General features: G+C 31.4%; 1 protein-coding gene across 1 annotated transcript in view; it reads right to left on the reverse strand.

The window, feature by feature from the left end:
* Nucleotides 1-378: 378 nt before the first annotated feature.
* Nucleotides 379-18,783, reverse strand: part of LOC118193251 (uncharacterized) — a 34,738-nt gene continuing 16,333 nt past the window's right edge. The window contains exons 3-5 of the mRNA XM_035364304.2: nt 16,139-16,278; nt 15,892-16,002; nt 379-1,798 (exon numbers count right to left, since the gene is read on the reverse strand). Coding sequence (XP_035220195.1) covers nt 1,779-1,798; nt 15,892-16,002; nt 16,139-16,278 — 271 coding nt within the window. The 3' untranslated portion in view covers nt 379-1,778. The remainder of the gene's footprint in view (nt 1,799-15,891; nt 16,003-16,138; nt 16,279-18,783) is intronic.

An 18,783-nucleotide genomic window follows, 5' to 3' on the forward strand; every position in this document is an offset into this window, starting at 1 on the left:
ACAAAAATAAAAAGAGAATATTAATTTTTCTTGCTTTTTTAACATTTAATTACATATAAATATGAAATTCAATTTTAATTGTGGCAACTTCTGTAACCAGAAAAGCATGCCATCAAATGGTACTTATCTAACAAGTAACAGAAAAATTTTAAATGCAATACTTAGTTAATTTAACAGTGCATTTCTGAGTTTAAAAACGAAAGACTTATTTTAAAATGAGAACAACACTGAGATTTTCTTTCATTTTTTTTCCCACTAATTTCTTACTAAAAAGAATGTCCATCTGGTATAAAAACAGAGGTTCATTTCTATATAGTAATACATCAATTCACAGGTATTTTCAATTAAATACATAGTATAAGACGACAGAAAACGACAGAAAGGCAATAACTTCACACTGTTTTATCAATACAATACCAACATTACATTGTTATGCACTTAAGTACACAATATTAATTATCAAAATGCTTGATATACACTGAAGAATTCACTGAATTAAATACACTAAAAATTTTAAGCTGCAAGCACTAAAATGTTTCAGCTCTGTGAAGTCAGTGAAAAGTGTGGTTTATATACTCATGTATAAAATGGCAGATTATAAATCTGCATATGAAATATTAAGTACAGCTACATATCTCAGAGGATATGGCAATTCAAATAAAAATACAGTTTTTGTGACTAAAAGATTTTAAGAAAAATATTACAAACTAAAGACATCGCAGAAAATCTATTACCCAATTCCTGGTGCATATGCCTCTTGAACTTCATAATATAATAGAATCTTTAAGTATCGCACATTGATATGCTTCTGAACAAAATTTCTTTCCTGCAAACAAGCAACAATATAAAGTACACTGAAAATAAATGTCCCTGACAATTATTTAAAATTATGATATTAAGGGGAGAGGAGAAATTTAAGTTAAAAATGGCACAGTCAAACTGTAAACTAAAAGGTGATAATGTGTTAAAACAATGAATCACTTTGGTTACTTGAAAACAATTGCAAAGACACATATACAAAATTCTGTATCTCAAGAATTAATTCTTTAACTATATACAGTTTCATCTTCACAAATTTGAAAAACAAAATTATGAAAAATCTCATGTCTTTTTCATATCATAAAGAGTACCTTTCACTCAAACCATTTAAAAAACGTGCCATATTCAATTTAAACTTTGAGTAATCATTCAACTGTGCTATGACTGTTTCACTTACACAACTGATACATTTGCTTTCACATCGAAATACAACACCATAAAAATAACGATTCATAAATTAATGCTTAAAACCTTTATTATATTAAGATCTGCTTCTTTAAATGATTTTGAAAACTGATGCTTCAGTTCTAAATTTTAGCAGACAACAGAGCCTCTAAAATATTCTAATTCGAAAATTAACACTTCAAAAGATGGGAATTAATGCACACATTAGCTCACATGTTCATAAGTATACTAAATAATACTTTAAAAATGTGGAGAACATTTCAGATGTTGTGCATTTTCAATAAATTGACATACAAGTTCCATTATCATCTTGATATATAATATAGACACACACACAAAAAAAAAAAAAAAAAAAAAAAAAAATTGAAATATCAGGAATCACTGATTTATCATAAGAAATGCACAGATGCATTTCAAACAGTGCTATATAAAATCTAATAAAAATATCACAGCAACAAAAGTCAGCCACAAGAAGGCAGGAAAATATACATATTTCTTCACTTCCTTGCTTGTACTATTCTCTCCTTGGTGCAGTTTTCTTCCAATGCAAAAAATTACTTGGTATCAACCTCCACTATTAAAAAACATTTAATAAAATAACTATTAATTTCATATAGAATTAATTTCTTACACTATAATCTTAATGCATTTATAAACATAAGTTGAATTTTTATGCTTAAAATCTACTCTATAACAAACACTTTATCCCGTACAAGGTCCGAAATTTGGATACCCAACATTTGGTCTACTGGGTTGACAAGGAAGTAATTTTGGTTTACAGAAATAGACAGCATTATATTCATTTTGTTATTCTTCTGTCAATCTTATAGTACTACTATAAGATTATAAGTATACTTCATTTTTCAGATTTGGCAACTGACACTTTTAGGTTGTTATAGAAACAAATTTGGCATATTTTTTTTTACAACTGCTTGTGTATGGTCAATTTTAACACGGGGTAAAAAAATTTTTTTTTTCGATATATTTTACCATTCTATTTTAATAAAGGCAAGACAGCGGCTCACAAAAAGATGAGAAAAATTTATAGTGTTGATTGCTTAACAGAACACATGTGTCAAAATTGGTTTAAAAAATTTCGCTCTGCAGATTTTTCACATGAAGGTGACCAACATTTTGAGGTTGAGTATGACAAAATTAAAGCCGTAATTGAATAGAATCATCATATACCGTATTTGACGGCATATAAGACGCATCCTTATTTAGGAGGCTACACACAAGAAAAAAATGTTTCAATAGTCCACGCAACAGCGCGGTACCACAACTTAAAACGTGGTTTCTTTTAGTTCCCACATTTCGTAAAAGCCAAATAAACAATCATTGAATGCAATTACCAAACATATTTTTATTAAGGAAAATTAACAAACGGCAAGCTACTTTGAACATGATATGTAAATTTCAATAATGAATAAATGAATGAACGGCAAGCAATCAAACATAATACAAAATAAAGCAGAAACAACAAAAAAACACAGATTCAAGGTAAATGTTGCCTATCATGAAATTAGACTTTAATCACTTTCAAAACCATAAAAATCCTTTTCACTATCATCATCATTGAAAACGAGAATATCGTCATTACTACTGTTTCCGTCATCGCTAGTATCACCTTCTTTGAACAATGCGTCGTCTTCTGTTCCGTCAAAAGCATTACTGATTCCGCACTTCTTACAGGATTTAACAATTACTTCAGCCTTTACGTCCTCCCAAGATCTTTTTACTCACTCGCACACTTGTGAAATAGAGGGCCGCTTCATTCTACCTGAGGGCGTGATGTGGCTCTCCTATCCACTTGTTCCATCGTTCTCACACTTTTTCCTTAAATGGTTTATTCACTGATACATCTAAAGGCTGCAATTGGCTAATCAATCCATCAGGAATGACAGCTATCTGGGGTTTAATTCTCTTGCTTTATTGTTTATGGTTTCAGTTCTATGGGCGCTAAACTGATCCAAAAACAAAAGAGAGGGTTTTTGTAAGAGTCCACCAGGTCGCCTCCCACAGGTTCTGTAGCCACAGTTTCATTCCAGCTTCATCCATCCAGCCTTTCGGACGAACATGAACAATTACATTCGTTGGAAGTTTTTCTTTCGGATGAGTTTTTCTTTTGAATATGAAAAACGCGGTAGTTTTGTGCCATCAGCACAACATGTTAGAACTACCATATATCGGGTTTTTTCATGACCTGTGGTTTTTATGGTTATTGATTTAGACCCTTTAATACTCACAGTCTTGTTGGATGGTACATCAAATGTGAGTGGAATTTCATCCATATTTCCTATTTGACCGAGCTCAAAAGAAGTTTTCTTGCGTGCATTTATAACAAACCTATGAAATGCTAGTATTTTTTCTTCATAATCTGCTGGCATTTTCTGTGCAATTGTTTTTGTGCGCATCGATAAGCCTACCTTTTCATGAACCTGTAGCACCAGCCCTCAGACCCTGAGCAGTTCTGATTCCCATGTTTTTCTGCAAATCCTTTGGCCTCATTGATTATCATTTTTGTTGAAACATTTATCCCAGATTTCCTCTTATCTATCACTCACATTTTTACGGCATTTTCAAGTTTAGGCCAAGATGGAGCTGGGTATCGAAGGTTATATTTTTGTTTTTTAGCAGTCTTCAGTTGATCTTTCTGCAGTCGCCAGGTACGTATAATTTTTTCGGTAGGTGGTGGACCGAAAAGCCTTGCTGCTGCAGTGTTTCCATGCACTTTGGCGTAGTTTAACACTCCTAGTTTATACTGAAATGTATAGCTTAATCTCTTGTTTCCTGTAGTCATATTTTCAAGGGTATTTTTTACTTCCTTGTACGAAGTAAAAAGGAAGTACTGTAATCGCGAAAAGTTTCAGGCAGCATATTTCAACGAAAATATCCATTTTGATCGCTATCGAATGCAATTTAACAATGTTTTTGGCGTGATATCTGTACGTAAGAACAGAATAAAATACTCTTTTCCGTAAAAAAAATTATAAAACTGCTTTAAAATTAATTCTGAAGAGAATTTTTCGTGGCATCTGTATGTTCGTGCGTACGTACATATCTCGCATAACTCAAAAACGAGTAACCTCAGAACGTTGAAATTTTGTATATAGGACTGCTATAACATGTAGATGTGCACCTTGTATTTTGGTTGCAATCGGCCGCACCAAACGTATATAAATATATTTATATATATATCCACTCTATTACCTGGCTCGGTGATCTCAGTTTCTTTACTCTTATATGTTTGTAAATTGTACATTTTTTGCTTTACAAATGATTGAATTATGTTGTTTTTATCTTCCGGTTAAGGATTTTATGCCTTTAGTAAATCTGTATGCAATACTTTTAGAATTATCAACGATTTAAAAGTTGTTTAAGTGCCGCTACGCCTAATAATTTTTTGATGGCGGCCATTGCTTGTTTACATTTGAAATAGCAGAGTAGTGAATTTATTGCCAATCTACAGAAACGTAGCTTCGCAACAACAAAGATAAACACCTTCATTTATTATTGCACTTTAAATCATGCTTGATCTTTTCTTTAATTTTTTCGAGGAAATAAGTGTTAAAGATTTACTTAATTTTTAATAATTAGCAACTTTTAATACAGATATTTTGAGTTTTTTTTGTATTTTTGCCTTGTCGTGAAGTGAGAACTGAATTAATTGAATCAGAAATACTCAATCGTCTGTGAAAAACAGTTTCTTTTTTGTTTGGTTTGCTTAATTTCTTTTGTACATTGTTCTAGCTTTATTATAGTATTTGAATAGAGCATGTGGCAACGATTAGATAATTCTTTAAATGATATACATTTTGTGCATTCTGAGTTATAATATGAATGAAATATAATACTGTTAAGTAAACCTAGCGCCAGAGTGTCGCTATGGTAAACAAAGTGAATTTTAAAGAATGCATTTATTCTATTGTGGTTTATGCGCTGTTGGCGAAGTAGGTTTAATTCAATCTAATAAGCTTAAATAAAATGCAAGAAAAAATGCATATAATTTAATATTCCGTACAAGGAAGTCACGTGGTGTACACATCAGATTTTTTTTTTAAACAAATAGGTTTAAGCACCGATACCGACATGTTTATACAGAGTAGCACTGATACCGACAAATGTGTCAGCTGAGTCAAAGAAAGTCTATGTAAAGAAGGAAAGGCTCCATAGACATAATGTGACCGTCGAACCTGTTCGAACTTCGACATGAGCTTCGTGCTTTGGCGCTTTTTGGGGACAGAAGTTATGTGTCTATAAAAAGTTATGTGTGTCTAGACCTTTATCCGGGCTAAAAATAGCATTCAGTATTGAAAGTTAACCTGTGTCCTTAACGTATAAGACGCAGGTAATTTTTTTGAGACCAAATTTAGGAAAAAAAGTGCATCTTATATGCCGTCAAATACGGTAACTGAGTGAGAGACAGCAAAAAAAGTTAAACGTATCACACAAAACAATTGAAAATCACATAAGATGTCTTGGACACATTACGAAACTCGATATTTGGGTTGCGCACAAATTGAAAGAAATTCACTCAATGCAACAAATCAATATTTGCAATACACATTTCAAATGTACTGGAATTGACCCTTTTTAAAAATGAATTATCACTGATGATGAAAAATGGATCATCTACATTAACAATAAAAAAAGATAATGGTCTAAGCATGATGAATCAGCTTGCTTTAGAAAAAGATCATGCTATCAATTTGATGGAATTACAAAGACGTGTATTTTGAGCTGCTTCCAAGCAATGAAACAATCAACTCAGATGTTTACTGCCAATAACTTGTGAAATCAGAGGAAGCAATCAAAGAAAAAAAGTCTGAACTGGCAAATCACAAAGGAATTTTGTTTCACCATGATAATGCAAGGCCTCACCCATTTTTAAGGAACACATATGAAATTATTAGAACTTGGTGATGATGTCACATTCCTCCCATACAGACCCGACCCTGTACCATCAGCTTATCAATTACTTCGAAATTTGCAAAACTTCTTAAATCGTAAAAAAATTAATAATAACAATGACCTTAAATCACACTTGGTAGAGTTTTCTGCTGATAAAGACCATAAATTTTATGAGTGAGGAGTCATGGAGTTACCAGAAAGATGGCAAAAGGTCATCAATCAGAATGGAAGATAATTGATTGATTAAAGTTAATATTTGTATAGAGAAAACTAAGTAACTAACACTAAAAAACCAAAATTACTTTTTTATCAACCTGATAACATCTGAACCTCAGGACCACCAGCAATAATAATAATATTGATTTAAAAAAATTACAAACATATTCCCTTAATCTAGGAATGGTAATATTAAATAAAATAATAGTATAAAAATTTCCCCTTATAAAGTCTAGGAATGGTTAATATTAAATAAAATAATAATATAAAAATTTTCCCTTGCAAAAGTTGGGAATAGTTAATATAATATTTAAATGCTTAACAGTTTCATTGTTTTCCCAAATTCGGTACAAATAATATCACATTTTTTTTTACTGTATTTTTTGTTCATTTTACATTTGTAAACAGGTAAATATCATTAAAAGAAACATCTGTAATTGTAAGCATTTAGAACAATTTTTTTACAAAAAAAAAAAAAAAAAAAAAAAAAAAAAAAACATTTTACTTTGAAGTTCTTTTCTTCCTATAGAAACACCTAACACAGAAGTTATATTTACAGTTGTATATATAAAAAATAAAATTACTTAGTTTTTTTACTTCCTTGTATGAAGTAAAGGAAGTATTGGAATCATGAAAAATTTTGGGTATCATATTTCAATGAAAATATCCATTTTGACAGCTCTCGAATCCATCTGAAGGATGCTTTAGTATGAGATGTGTACATACAGACAGAATAAAGGTCTCTTTTCCCAAAAACAGATTAAAAAAATGGATTTAAAATAGATTCAGAAGAGATTTTTTTCATGATGTACATATGTATGTCTGTATCTCACATAACTCAAAAACGAGTAGCAGTAGTACGTTGAAATTTTGTATACGGGACTGCTATAGCATGTAGATGTGCACCTTCCTTTTTGGTTGCAATAAGCTGCACCAAAAGTATATAACTATACGTATATTTACTCGGTTACTTGGCTCAGTGAGTTCAGTTTCTTTATTCTTAGCCATTACTTACATTTTAAACTTAGCAGAATACCGAATTAACTCAGTATCTGCCAAGTGAGACCAAAAGTATAAGCTTTCAGTTCTATGCACCGAAAATTCTGCCTTCTTGTCCACCGGCCAAATTGCTTGTTTTTGCAAGTCTAATTTTAATTTAAAACTTGTTTTTTAAATGTATTTGGTGTTTTATGTGTTTTTTGTATTTTTCAATTTTTAGTGATGATGTTTTGAGTTTTTATATCTTTGCTTTGCTGCGAAGTGAGAACTGAATTCATTGAATCAGAAGTATAGTTACAAAATGTCGAGTGGTGGTAAGACAGCTTCCTTCCAAGGCGGGTTTAGGGTTCCCAGAAAATGGTACGGGAAGGCACGTTTGCCATATTTGGCAAGATATTGCCCATTTGGCAACATGCCATAGACGGATGAAAAATCTTCTGGAACTAATTCTTACTGGTTTGGCCCAGAATGTTATCGAAAGCAGCCCAAAAGCTATACAGTCAAAAGTCGTTAATTCGGACACCCATAATCCGGACCTCAAAGCTACAAACTTTCTGCGCATGTGTCGCGCTGATGCATGCGCATAGGCGTTTACGCCTGCGCATAAGACCTTTACGGCTGCGAATATGTGTGTGCGCAAGTGCATAATACGTTTACGCACGCACATTTAATGTATAACGGATGGTATAAGCTAAGCTAAAATTATCTAATTCAGTTAATGTTGCAGATTGCGTTGTTCCTTAATCTTCGAATTGGATCTGGCTTATTATTTTTTGCAGACTGTTAGAGCAATTTTATAAAAGTAAGCTTGAACTTTCGATTATGTCAAATAGAATTTCCGATATATATTTACTACAAAGCGAAAGTATGTTTTGAAATCCAAAATCTGTTTATCAATTTCACGCTGCTTTGCGGCAAGGGGGGGGGGCAGAAACGTCGCGGTGAGCAATGAATTAGAAGTTGATCTGTCAGCACTATCCTTATCTTTAGAGCAGATGTTTTTATTTTATTTGGCTTATAATTCCTTACTAAATGTAGTATTTCATCTCGATGTACTCCGCCTTTGATATGATTTAAATCAAGTTCCTCGTCATTATAATTCGCTTCCAATAGTGAAGAAAGTGACAGAGAGGTTATTGAAAACGAAAACATTTCTATTGACAAATTAGTCCATATTCTCGACACAGCAATTATAGGACTTGAACAGCGGAACTTTGTAACTAAACAAGAAATTATGTCTGTTTAATAGAATTAAAGAGAAAGCATTGTCACATGAAATGAAGCAACTTAAACAACTTACATTGAAAGAAATGTTTAATAAAGTAAACAAATAAATATTAAGCTTTTTCTTTTTGTAAATTTTGATACCCTTTAGAACATAATTGTTCTTTATTTCATAAATTACGGTTTCATATTTTTAATTTTGTAATTTCTGCATACCATCTTACCAGATTTAAACTGATGATCTATAATCCAGAAAAATCGATAATCCGGAATCGCCGAAGTCCCGACGAGTCCGGATTAACGACTTTTGACTGTATAAACCCTGCATGCATGCAGAGTAGTATACCAAATGACCAAATTGAATTGGGAGCTGTATTCTAGTGCTTTGCCATGAAGCCGTCTTCACCATTATAGCCTGAGCTTTGTGTTACTGATAATTTCAGCATGTTTGTGGCAGTTTTTTGATGACTGTAAATGTGTTTTTGGAGCTGTTCTAAGTAATAGTGGCTAATAAATTGTTCATCAAGTGTTGTTGTCAATCACTCCAAATCCAACATAATACAATATATATCTATGAAATTCAACAAAATAAGTTTAAACAAAATGCAGCAAAAATCGTATATTACTCAGTAGGTTGTACAAGAAATTCACGTGGTGCCCACATTATTATTATTTTTTTAAAGATCTGATATAGTTTGATATATCTTAAAACAAGGCGAGAGGTACAGTTCAATATCATGATTCATACAAAAATATCAAGTTTTTTTAAAAAAATTCTTTTGCTGTTATCATTATTCTTCAGTGAACAAACATAGCACTATCTTAGAGGTCACAGTCGTTCCCCCCCCCCCCCCCCCCGAAAGATAAAATCACCTCTAAAAATGTCTTCCTGCTTGTCTTAGTGGAACTGCTAAATATCCAAGAAAATCTTCTTCTGCCTTCTGCTGTTGCATACCTTTTAATCATTCAAATGATAGTATCCAATCGAAATTGCAAATTACTGCCATGTCTTTTGTACTAGTATTAAGTCATCTAGAAAACTTTCACTGCTCTTAGACTCTTTACAGAAACCAGATTCTGAATCAAAAGAAATTAGTTGTATACATTCTAAATCAGCCATTATTTTATGATAAAAAACAGTTTTAACTACTCGTACATCAATAAATTCATCAAATCAAAAGTACAACACATGCAAAAATATAAGCACTGTAAGATAAAAATTTTGCAAGTCATGCAAAAAGATGTGAAACAAAACAAGCGCATGATTTTGAACCAACTGGAACAGAACAAAATAGATTCAACAAACTATCACTTAGTGGACATCTACTGCCATCTATATGACTAATTTGATATTAAAAATAGAAAAGATACAGGCAAACCAGTAAAAGCAACAGCAAAATGAGATTGCAAGGACAAAAACACAGGACTGTAGTTCTTAGTAAATTAAGGTGCTGATGTTAGCTTCATTCTTGCAACTCAACATAATACAACAGTTGATTTTAAATTAAACACAGCAAATGGAATGGAAATTTCCACTTACAGAATTAAAATTTTAATTTTAAATTTAGTACTTAAAAGAAAATTCCAATTTTAGTTATATTAGCTAAAGTTGATAAAGCTATTATAGGAGCTGATTTTCTAAATAAAATTAAAATTTTTAGTTGACATTCATAATAAATAATTGATGGAATAATTAACCTGTCTGTTTGAAGTAATGTAACAGCAGTGTTTTTTGATAACTCTATTAGTACTCTAGATAAAAATTCTAAATATGCTATTTTTTGCAACAATACCTAAATTTCACAAAACCAAATTTATCAGTATCAATACCTAAGCCTGATTTTGAGAATATATTACAACAACAGGACAACCTGTTTATACCAATGCTAGACAACTGAATTTCAAGCAACTACAAAAGTATATGGAATTAATCCAGCCAAGGGAAACTCATCAGAAAGGTAGCCCTAAATTATCTGTGCATGAAGATTCATGCTCAAACTCTCACGTTTTTTCCCCCCGTATTGATAGAGTCTGAAAGTTATTCGAACCACCATATGAAGTCCATATTTTGTTTTCAATCATTCATCAAAATATTTTACTCTCAGGATGAAGAATAAAGAAGTAAATGTAATGATAGACAGAATAAAGCCAGCATATATTCTACCACAACAAATTTCTGAACAAGAGAAATCTACAACTCCAGATTGTGTAAACAATGCACTAATGCCAGCTGAGATTCAAAGCAGAACAACAGCTAACAAAGGTGGCCAGATAGTCGTTATGGAAAAGAACACTTATATCGATGTTGTCACTAAACTCTTAAATGAAGGACCATATAATTCGATCCCTAAAGATCCTTCATCTTCGGACCTGTCAAAAATAAAAACTGCGATCAAATCTTCACAAATCATTTCAAGCAACTTAAAACATTCACTTATCCCATCTGTTGCGAATTGTGTCAGATTATATGCTCTTCCCAAAATTCATAAAAACGGTATTTATTTTTGCCTTATTGTATCAAATTTAGGTACTGCCTCGTATCCATTAGCTAAATATTTAGTTTCTAGATTTTCAACTCTATTAGACAATAACATTTACACCATAAAAAATTCAATAGAGTTTGTAAAAAAGGTTCAAAACATTTCTCCTAGAAATTTACTCATGGTTGCTTTTGATGTAAAATCATTATTCACCAATGTTTCAGTGGAGGGTGCATTAAGATGTCTAGAAACCAGAACTTCGCGAATTTCATTTCTCTTGCATCGAAATTGATGAGCTAATTTCTCTCATTCAACTCTGTTTGAAACAAACACATTTTGTTTTCCAAAATAAATATTACAAGCAAACTGAGGGATTAGCCATGGGAAGCCCCATCAGTTCCATCCTGGCTGATATCTACATGCATTATTATGAATCAAAATTGTTTGAAACTTTAAACCTCCCGGTATGGTTCCGCTACGTACATGATGCGTTTACCCTATTTGAAGGTAATAAAGATGATTTAAATAAAGTTCTTTCAATAATGAATACTATTTATCCTGCTATTCAGTTCACTTTTGAACTTGAGACTTGCAATTCTCTTCTGTTTCTCGACATTCTGGTCATACACAACACATTCGACTTCAGTACTACGGTTTACCGTAAACCTTCATCCGTTTGCCTTAAACCACACTTTAAATCATGTCATCCGACTAAATAAAAGTTAGCTTCATTTTATTCCTATGTTTTCCGTGCTCTTCAAGTTTGCTCCTCCAAACTATCCCTTGATGAAGAACTAAATTATTTAAAAGCAATAGCTATTGACAGGGGCTTCTCACCCAACATTATTAATCAAGCAGTTAAAAAATTCTCATCTCAACACACTAAAAGGCACACTCTTGTTTTAAGAGATTATAAAAATTCTGTTGTCATTTCCTTCTTTCCATCAATTAGCTATAAAGTTGCACATATTTTGCAGAAATTTAATTTTCAGGTTGTTTATTCTCCCATCAATAAAATTCCGAGTTCCCTACTCAAGGATCCCCTTCCAGATATGAATACCTAGGTTATTTCTAGGAATCCTTGGCAGTGTGGTTTAATTTACATAGGCCAAACTAAGAGAGCCTTAAAATTTCACGTCACAGAACATGAGGCATATGTTAGAAAAAAGGAAACACAGAAGTCGTCTGTTGCTCAACATTGTTGGTCCGAAAATCACACTTTCAATTTTTCTGCTGCCAAAATTATTCAAAAAACATCTTCCATTGGAGAACTGGATTTTCTAGAGGCATTTCACATTCAAAAAAATCTTTCTGTTCTAGTTAACGATCCTAATTCCACTCGATCTTTGCCTTCGGCCTTTAAAGAAATTATGTTTTAGTTCTGGTTTCATCAACAAATGGCATCACTTGCTTATTCTTGTCCAGGCTTTCTTATCTTAACTAATCATTATTTCTTATCTTATTCATTTGCAGTTTTGCAGCTGAGGATGGTGGTTCGGTAAAACCATCGAAACTAGTCCTGTGAAAATTTTGAAAATAATGCTGATTTTTGTTGTTTGACTTCTGAATTAGTATTTTAGGCTTATATTTTAATTTTATTATTGTTTTCAGAATAGGCAATATTACTTGGTCATTTCTAACTTAATTTTCATTACTGGCATGGAAGTAAATTAACTGGCATAAAATGTAAATAATTCAAAATTAGCCCATAAATATTTTAATAACTATAATGTTCATGTTGCATATAATTATATTATACTTTTGTGACAACAGTTTTCATATTGGATTTCTGGTACAGTCAAAAGTCGTTAATTCGGACCTCAAAGCTATAAACTTCCTGCGCATGTGTCAAAGGCGTTTACGCGTGAGCGTAAGAACTTTACGGCTGCGAATATGCGTGTGCGCATGTGCATAATACGTTTATGCACGCACGTTTAATGTATAACGGACGGTATAAGTTAAGCTAAAATTATTTAATTCAGTTAATGTTGCAGACTGTGTTGTTCCTTAATCTTCGAATTGGATCCGGCTTATTATTTTTTGCAGACTGTTATAGCAATTTTATAAAAGTAAGCTTGAACTTTCGATTATGTCAAATAGAATTTCCGATATATATTTACTAATATGTAAAGGATTTACAAAGCGAAAGTATGTTTCGAAGTCCATTAAACGGAAAGTGGAATTGCTGCAAAAAAATGGATAAAGGCATATCTTTGATGATCTAATCATTCTGAAATATGTTTATGAATTTCACGCTGCTCTGCGGGGGAAGGGAAACGACGCAGTGCACAATGAATTGGAAGTTGATCTGTCAGCACTATCCATATCTTCAGAGCAGATGTTTTTATTTTATTTGGCTTATAATTCCTTACTAAATGTAGTATTTCATCTCGATGTACTCCGTCTTTGACATGATTTAAATCAAGTTCCTCGTCATTATAATTCACTTCCGATAGTGAAGAAAGTGATGCAGAGGTTATTGAAAACGAAAAGATTTTGATTGACAAATTAGTCGGTATTCTGAACTCAGCAATTATAGGACTTGAACTAAGGAACTTTGTAACTAAACAAGAAATTATGTTTGTTTAATAGAATTAAACAGAAAGTATTATCACATGAAACGAAGCAACTTAAACAACCTACATTGAAAGAAATGTTTAATAAAGTAAACAAATAAATATTAAGCTTTTTCTTTTTGTAAATTTTGATACCCTTTAGATCATAATTATTCTTTATTTCATAAATTATGGTTTCATATTTTTAATTTTATAATTTCTGCATGCTATCTTACCAGATTTAAACTGATGTTCTATAATCCAGAAAAATCGATAATCCGGAATCGCCGAAGTCCCGACGAGTCCGGATTAACGACTTTTGACTGTACTACTTTGGTAGACGGTTGCACGGATTTTTGGCGATTTACATTGGCGCAGTTTTTACAGTCGTCAGCCATTTTGAAAAATGCTGTTTTTACGTATTTTACGCATATAGTAAAGTATTCAAAACTTAAAAAAAAAAATAAATATCGTTAAAAATAATGGATTAATTGTTTGTTGAAAATGTTGTTTTTTAAGATGGCTGGCAAATATAAATAAATACATTTATTAAGACTATAAAATGCTAAAGTAAGGTTAAATTATTACTTACATATAACAGAATAAAAACACTGCTATAAAAACATTGCACAACATTTAATTGGATTAAAATATTACTTAAATATTTTAAAATAAGTTTTATAGGATTTAATTATTTAACATTAAAACATATGCGGCAATAAATATCTCAGGAATTTTTGAAAACATTGTATTAATTTTTTTTTAATAAAAATTGAAGTATACAATTATGAAGTAAAAGAAAATTATGTATTTACCTTTTTTAACCTGTCATATATTGATAAGAAACACACACACACACACACACAAAAAAAAGGGGGGGGCAGGGGGGAGAGAAAGCAAGGTTCGCCAAAATAAGGTCTCAAACAGCAATTTTTTTATTCTGATACCAATAATTCTTATTAGTTACCAACAACAACATTCATGTTCGAAACGGACACATCCATTCGCTATGAAACGTGAGGAATTCGAAGAGATGAACAATAAAATTTTAAAATGGCGCGGTAATGCACAAATATTCAGTAACCAATCAGGGAGCTGATTACATCATGCATAGAATTAAAATTATTTAAATAATCATTCATAATAAAATCATATTTAAAAAAAATGCAAAATTAAATTGTATTTTAATATTTAACAGCCATAAATAATGTTTAAAACATTAGATTAAATTTATAGATATTAAAACCAATTACTTTTAAAATATTTTGTGATGTCATTCATTACATCATTCACAACATAAAATTCCATAAAATATCATAAACAATAAAATTTTTATCTCAAATAAAAATGCAAAATAAATTCATTTTTATTATTTAAGTCACAAATAATATTTAAAACACGGAATTTATGCATAATAAAATGCATTATTTTTTAAATAAAATGATAACAAAGTATCGGATACCATAAACAACTTGTCTAGCAATGGGTTTACCATAAGTCGTATCGCTCGGCAAAACAAAATCGCCAAAATCTGTGCAACCGTCTACCAAAGTAGCACCGGATTTCTTTTTGAAATCCAATATTTTATGAGAAAATCAGTTTTATTACTAGAGTTAAAAAATAAATGACTTGATATTAATATGACAGCATTATTTATAGTTCAATAAAATAACGTAGTTCAGGTAGGAAGTCTTTATCTGCATCTTATTACATTATCTCAGCTAAGAACCGATACATTCATTATACTGGACATTTGTTGCATGAAACATTCAGAATGTAAGATATCATTGTGTAGTAAAAGTCATTATCATCTGAAAGTGGTGAATTTTAAAAGCACATAGGAAACACATTTGCACGCAGTTACTAAGCTTCTAGTTTTTTTTTGGGGGGGGGGGGGAGAGGGTATTTGCAATTTTTGCAAAAGACTGAGCACATATACCCCTAGCAGCACTAACACTGATTTCAAATTCAGAATTACTGATTTCAAATACTGGAACCTCATTTTCTGTGCTAATTAAAGATAAAAAATAATTACTCTTCTAAAAAAAATTGCATAGTAATTTTAATTTTAGTTTCTATTAAATCTAATTTTAATACATTTCTTCAAAGAACATAAGTCTGTATAAAAAATAAATTATATTTCAGCATAACTAAAACTGAATTTATTCTGAAAATTAATGAATATTACAATCAATGTTGGCAAATAGTCAATATCAATTAAATGCAAGATTTTCATTCAATAGTACTGTTAAATCATTTAATAAACATATATATGAACATACCTCCCACTGGTAAGTTGCCATTACTTATATTAATGGGAGAAAACTTGTTGCTTCCTTTTCCAGATAATTCTCTAGGCATTGTATCCATATCAATATTGTCTTCCTTACTCACTAATAAAATTAGGCATAATATCAGTACAGATTTTAAAATTTTAATAATATACATGTTAACAAATTTCAATAGTCATACACAGAAAAAGAGAAAGAAAAATGTTTAGAATACAAATTTTAAAAGTAAACATATTACCATAAGTCGCAATATCTGGAGAAAATTCTGTTCTACATGCTGAATATAAAGGACATCGAGACCAAAAACAGCAGATAGCAACTACAATGGTAATTACAATGCTGAGAGATGTCACAGATATGGCAATAACAGCAGCAACTCTGTGGAACACACAACCATTATATATGGGGTGAAATATAAAACTAAAACTGAAATAGGAAACATAAGACATAAACCAAGTATGGCTTAAAAATAATGATTATTAATGAATTTAATTTTAATGAGGAAACATAGCTTTAAATTTTCCCCTCCCTAATTTACATTCATGTCCAAAATTTTCTTTATATATATGAAATCATGGATTTCTCAGAAACTGTGAATTATAATTTTAGAAATTTGTGTGAAATGATACATAATACAGTCAAAAGTCGTTAATTCGGACACCCATAATTCGGAATGATCTATTATCCGGACATCAAAACTAAAAACTTTCTGCGCATGCGCCACGTTGACACATGCGCAGAGGCGTTCACGCGTGCGCGTAAGACCTTTTACAACTGCGCATATGAATGTGCGCAGGTGCAGAATACGTTTTCGCATGCGCATTTTATGTATAATGGACGTATAAGCTAAAATTATCTAATTATCTATTTCAGTTAATGTTGATGATTGCGTTGTTCCTTAATTTTCGAATTGCATCCGGCTTATTATTTTGTGCAGACTGTAAGAGCAATTTTATAAAAGTAAGCTTAAACTTTCGATTATATCAAATAGAATTTCCGATATATATTTGTTAATATGTAAAGAATCTAAAGCGAAAGTATGTTTTGAAATCCGAAATCTGTTTATCAATTTCACGCTGCTCGGCGGCGGGCGCCTAATGAATTGGAAGTTGATTTGTCAGCACTATCCTTATCTTCAGCGCAGATGTTTTTATTTTATTTGGCTTATAATTCCTTACCAAATGTAGTATTTCATCTCGATATGCTCCGTCTTTGATATGATTTAAAACAAGTTCCTCGTCATTATAATTCGCTTCCGATAGCGAAGAAAAGTGACAGAGGTTATTGAAAACAAAAAAATTTCGATTGACAAATTAGTCGGTGTTCTTGACACAGCAATTATAGGACTTGAACGGCAGAACTTTGTAACTGAACAAGAAATTATGTCTGTTTAATAGAATTAAAGAGAAAGTATTATCACATGAAACGAAGCAAAACTTAAACAACTTACATTGAAAGAAATGTTTAATAAAGTAAACAAATAAATATTAAGCTTTTTCTTTTTGCAAATTTTGATACCCGTTAGATCATAATTGTTCTTTATTTCATAAATTACGGTTTCATATTTTTAATTTTAGAATTTCTGCATGCCATCTTACGAGATTTAAACTGATGATCTATAATCCGGAAAAATCGATAATCCGGAATCGCCGAAGTCCCGACGAGTCCGAATTAACGACTTTTGACTGTATTGTAACACAAAAATACAAAGGAAAACTTTAAAGAGCACTGCATATGATATAAAATTGTAGCATGAAACAATAAAAACGGTAACATTTAAGGTGACCCATATGTCCCGAATTTTCAGTCTCTGTCCCAATTTTCTACAACTTGTTTTTTGGTCCTGAAAAACAATAGTGTGAGAATGTAAAAGTTTAAATCCATATACAGTACAAAGTCCGAGATCCGGACATCTAGTATCCAGAATGATCTAAAATCAGAGCGTTTAAGGCACCAACAAAAAATTTTTTTAGGAATTATTTTTATGCTTTACATATGCACATTTGATTTTTTTTTTTCTGCATAATAAAACATGTGGAGAATCCTGATTCTTAATTTCACTTTGGCACTAAATAAAATACCTCATTATTGATTGAAACAATCATTTTAGCATAAATTTGTATGATCAATAATTTGGCTCTGAAGCTGCATATCTACTTACATCTCAAACTGAAACATTCCACATAGAAACATCGTTGATTTTGTGACTACTAATATTTTATATCCCTGGTGAATCAATATTTATTACATTTTACTTTCATCACTGCATGTTTATCAACACATGACAACTTGAGTGACTCATGCAGCAATGCCTAAAAAAAATTTTTTTTTTTTTACATTAGTAATAATAACAAAGAGTATAGAAACCTTTTATGTTGATATTACGCTATGCAATGATCACAGATTTAAGTTAAATGCGCTAAATGCTGACGAGGAAAAATTTTACAAAAATTTCTTTCCATATGCTAAAAATAGATTTTGTTAATGATACTCATAGGCCAAAGGTGCTACCTGAAATCATTTAGTGCTATCTGAATTAAGAATAACTGACTTTTTATTCTCATAAACCCAGAACCAGCACTAGAGCTCACATGGCCGCACCGGGCAGCAGAAAAGACAAAATTTTTGGAATTTAGAGAAGCACAGAGTAACAAATTTCAGAGATGATAACATTTTAAAAATTTACAAAAAACACTGGAACCAAAAATTAAAGGGCAGCAAAAATTTAGAACTTAAGGAGGCACTTGGCAGTAGAATTTAGGACCCACACAGACTGCAACAGGTGGCAAAATATCTAGTGCCAGCCCTCAGTAAGCTTAAGTATATGTGGGAATTTATTTATTCAGGACACAGACTCACTTTACTGATTCAAAGAATTTCAGT

The sequence above is a fragment of the Stegodyphus dumicola genome, chromosome 3 (genome assembly GCF_044657685.1).
Source record: "Stegodyphus dumicola isolate Sdum_Otavi_A_Nest chromosome 3, ASM4465768v1".
In the NCBI taxonomy this organism is placed as follows: domain Eukaryota; kingdom Metazoa; phylum Arthropoda; class Arachnida; order Araneae; family Eresidae; genus Stegodyphus; species Stegodyphus dumicola.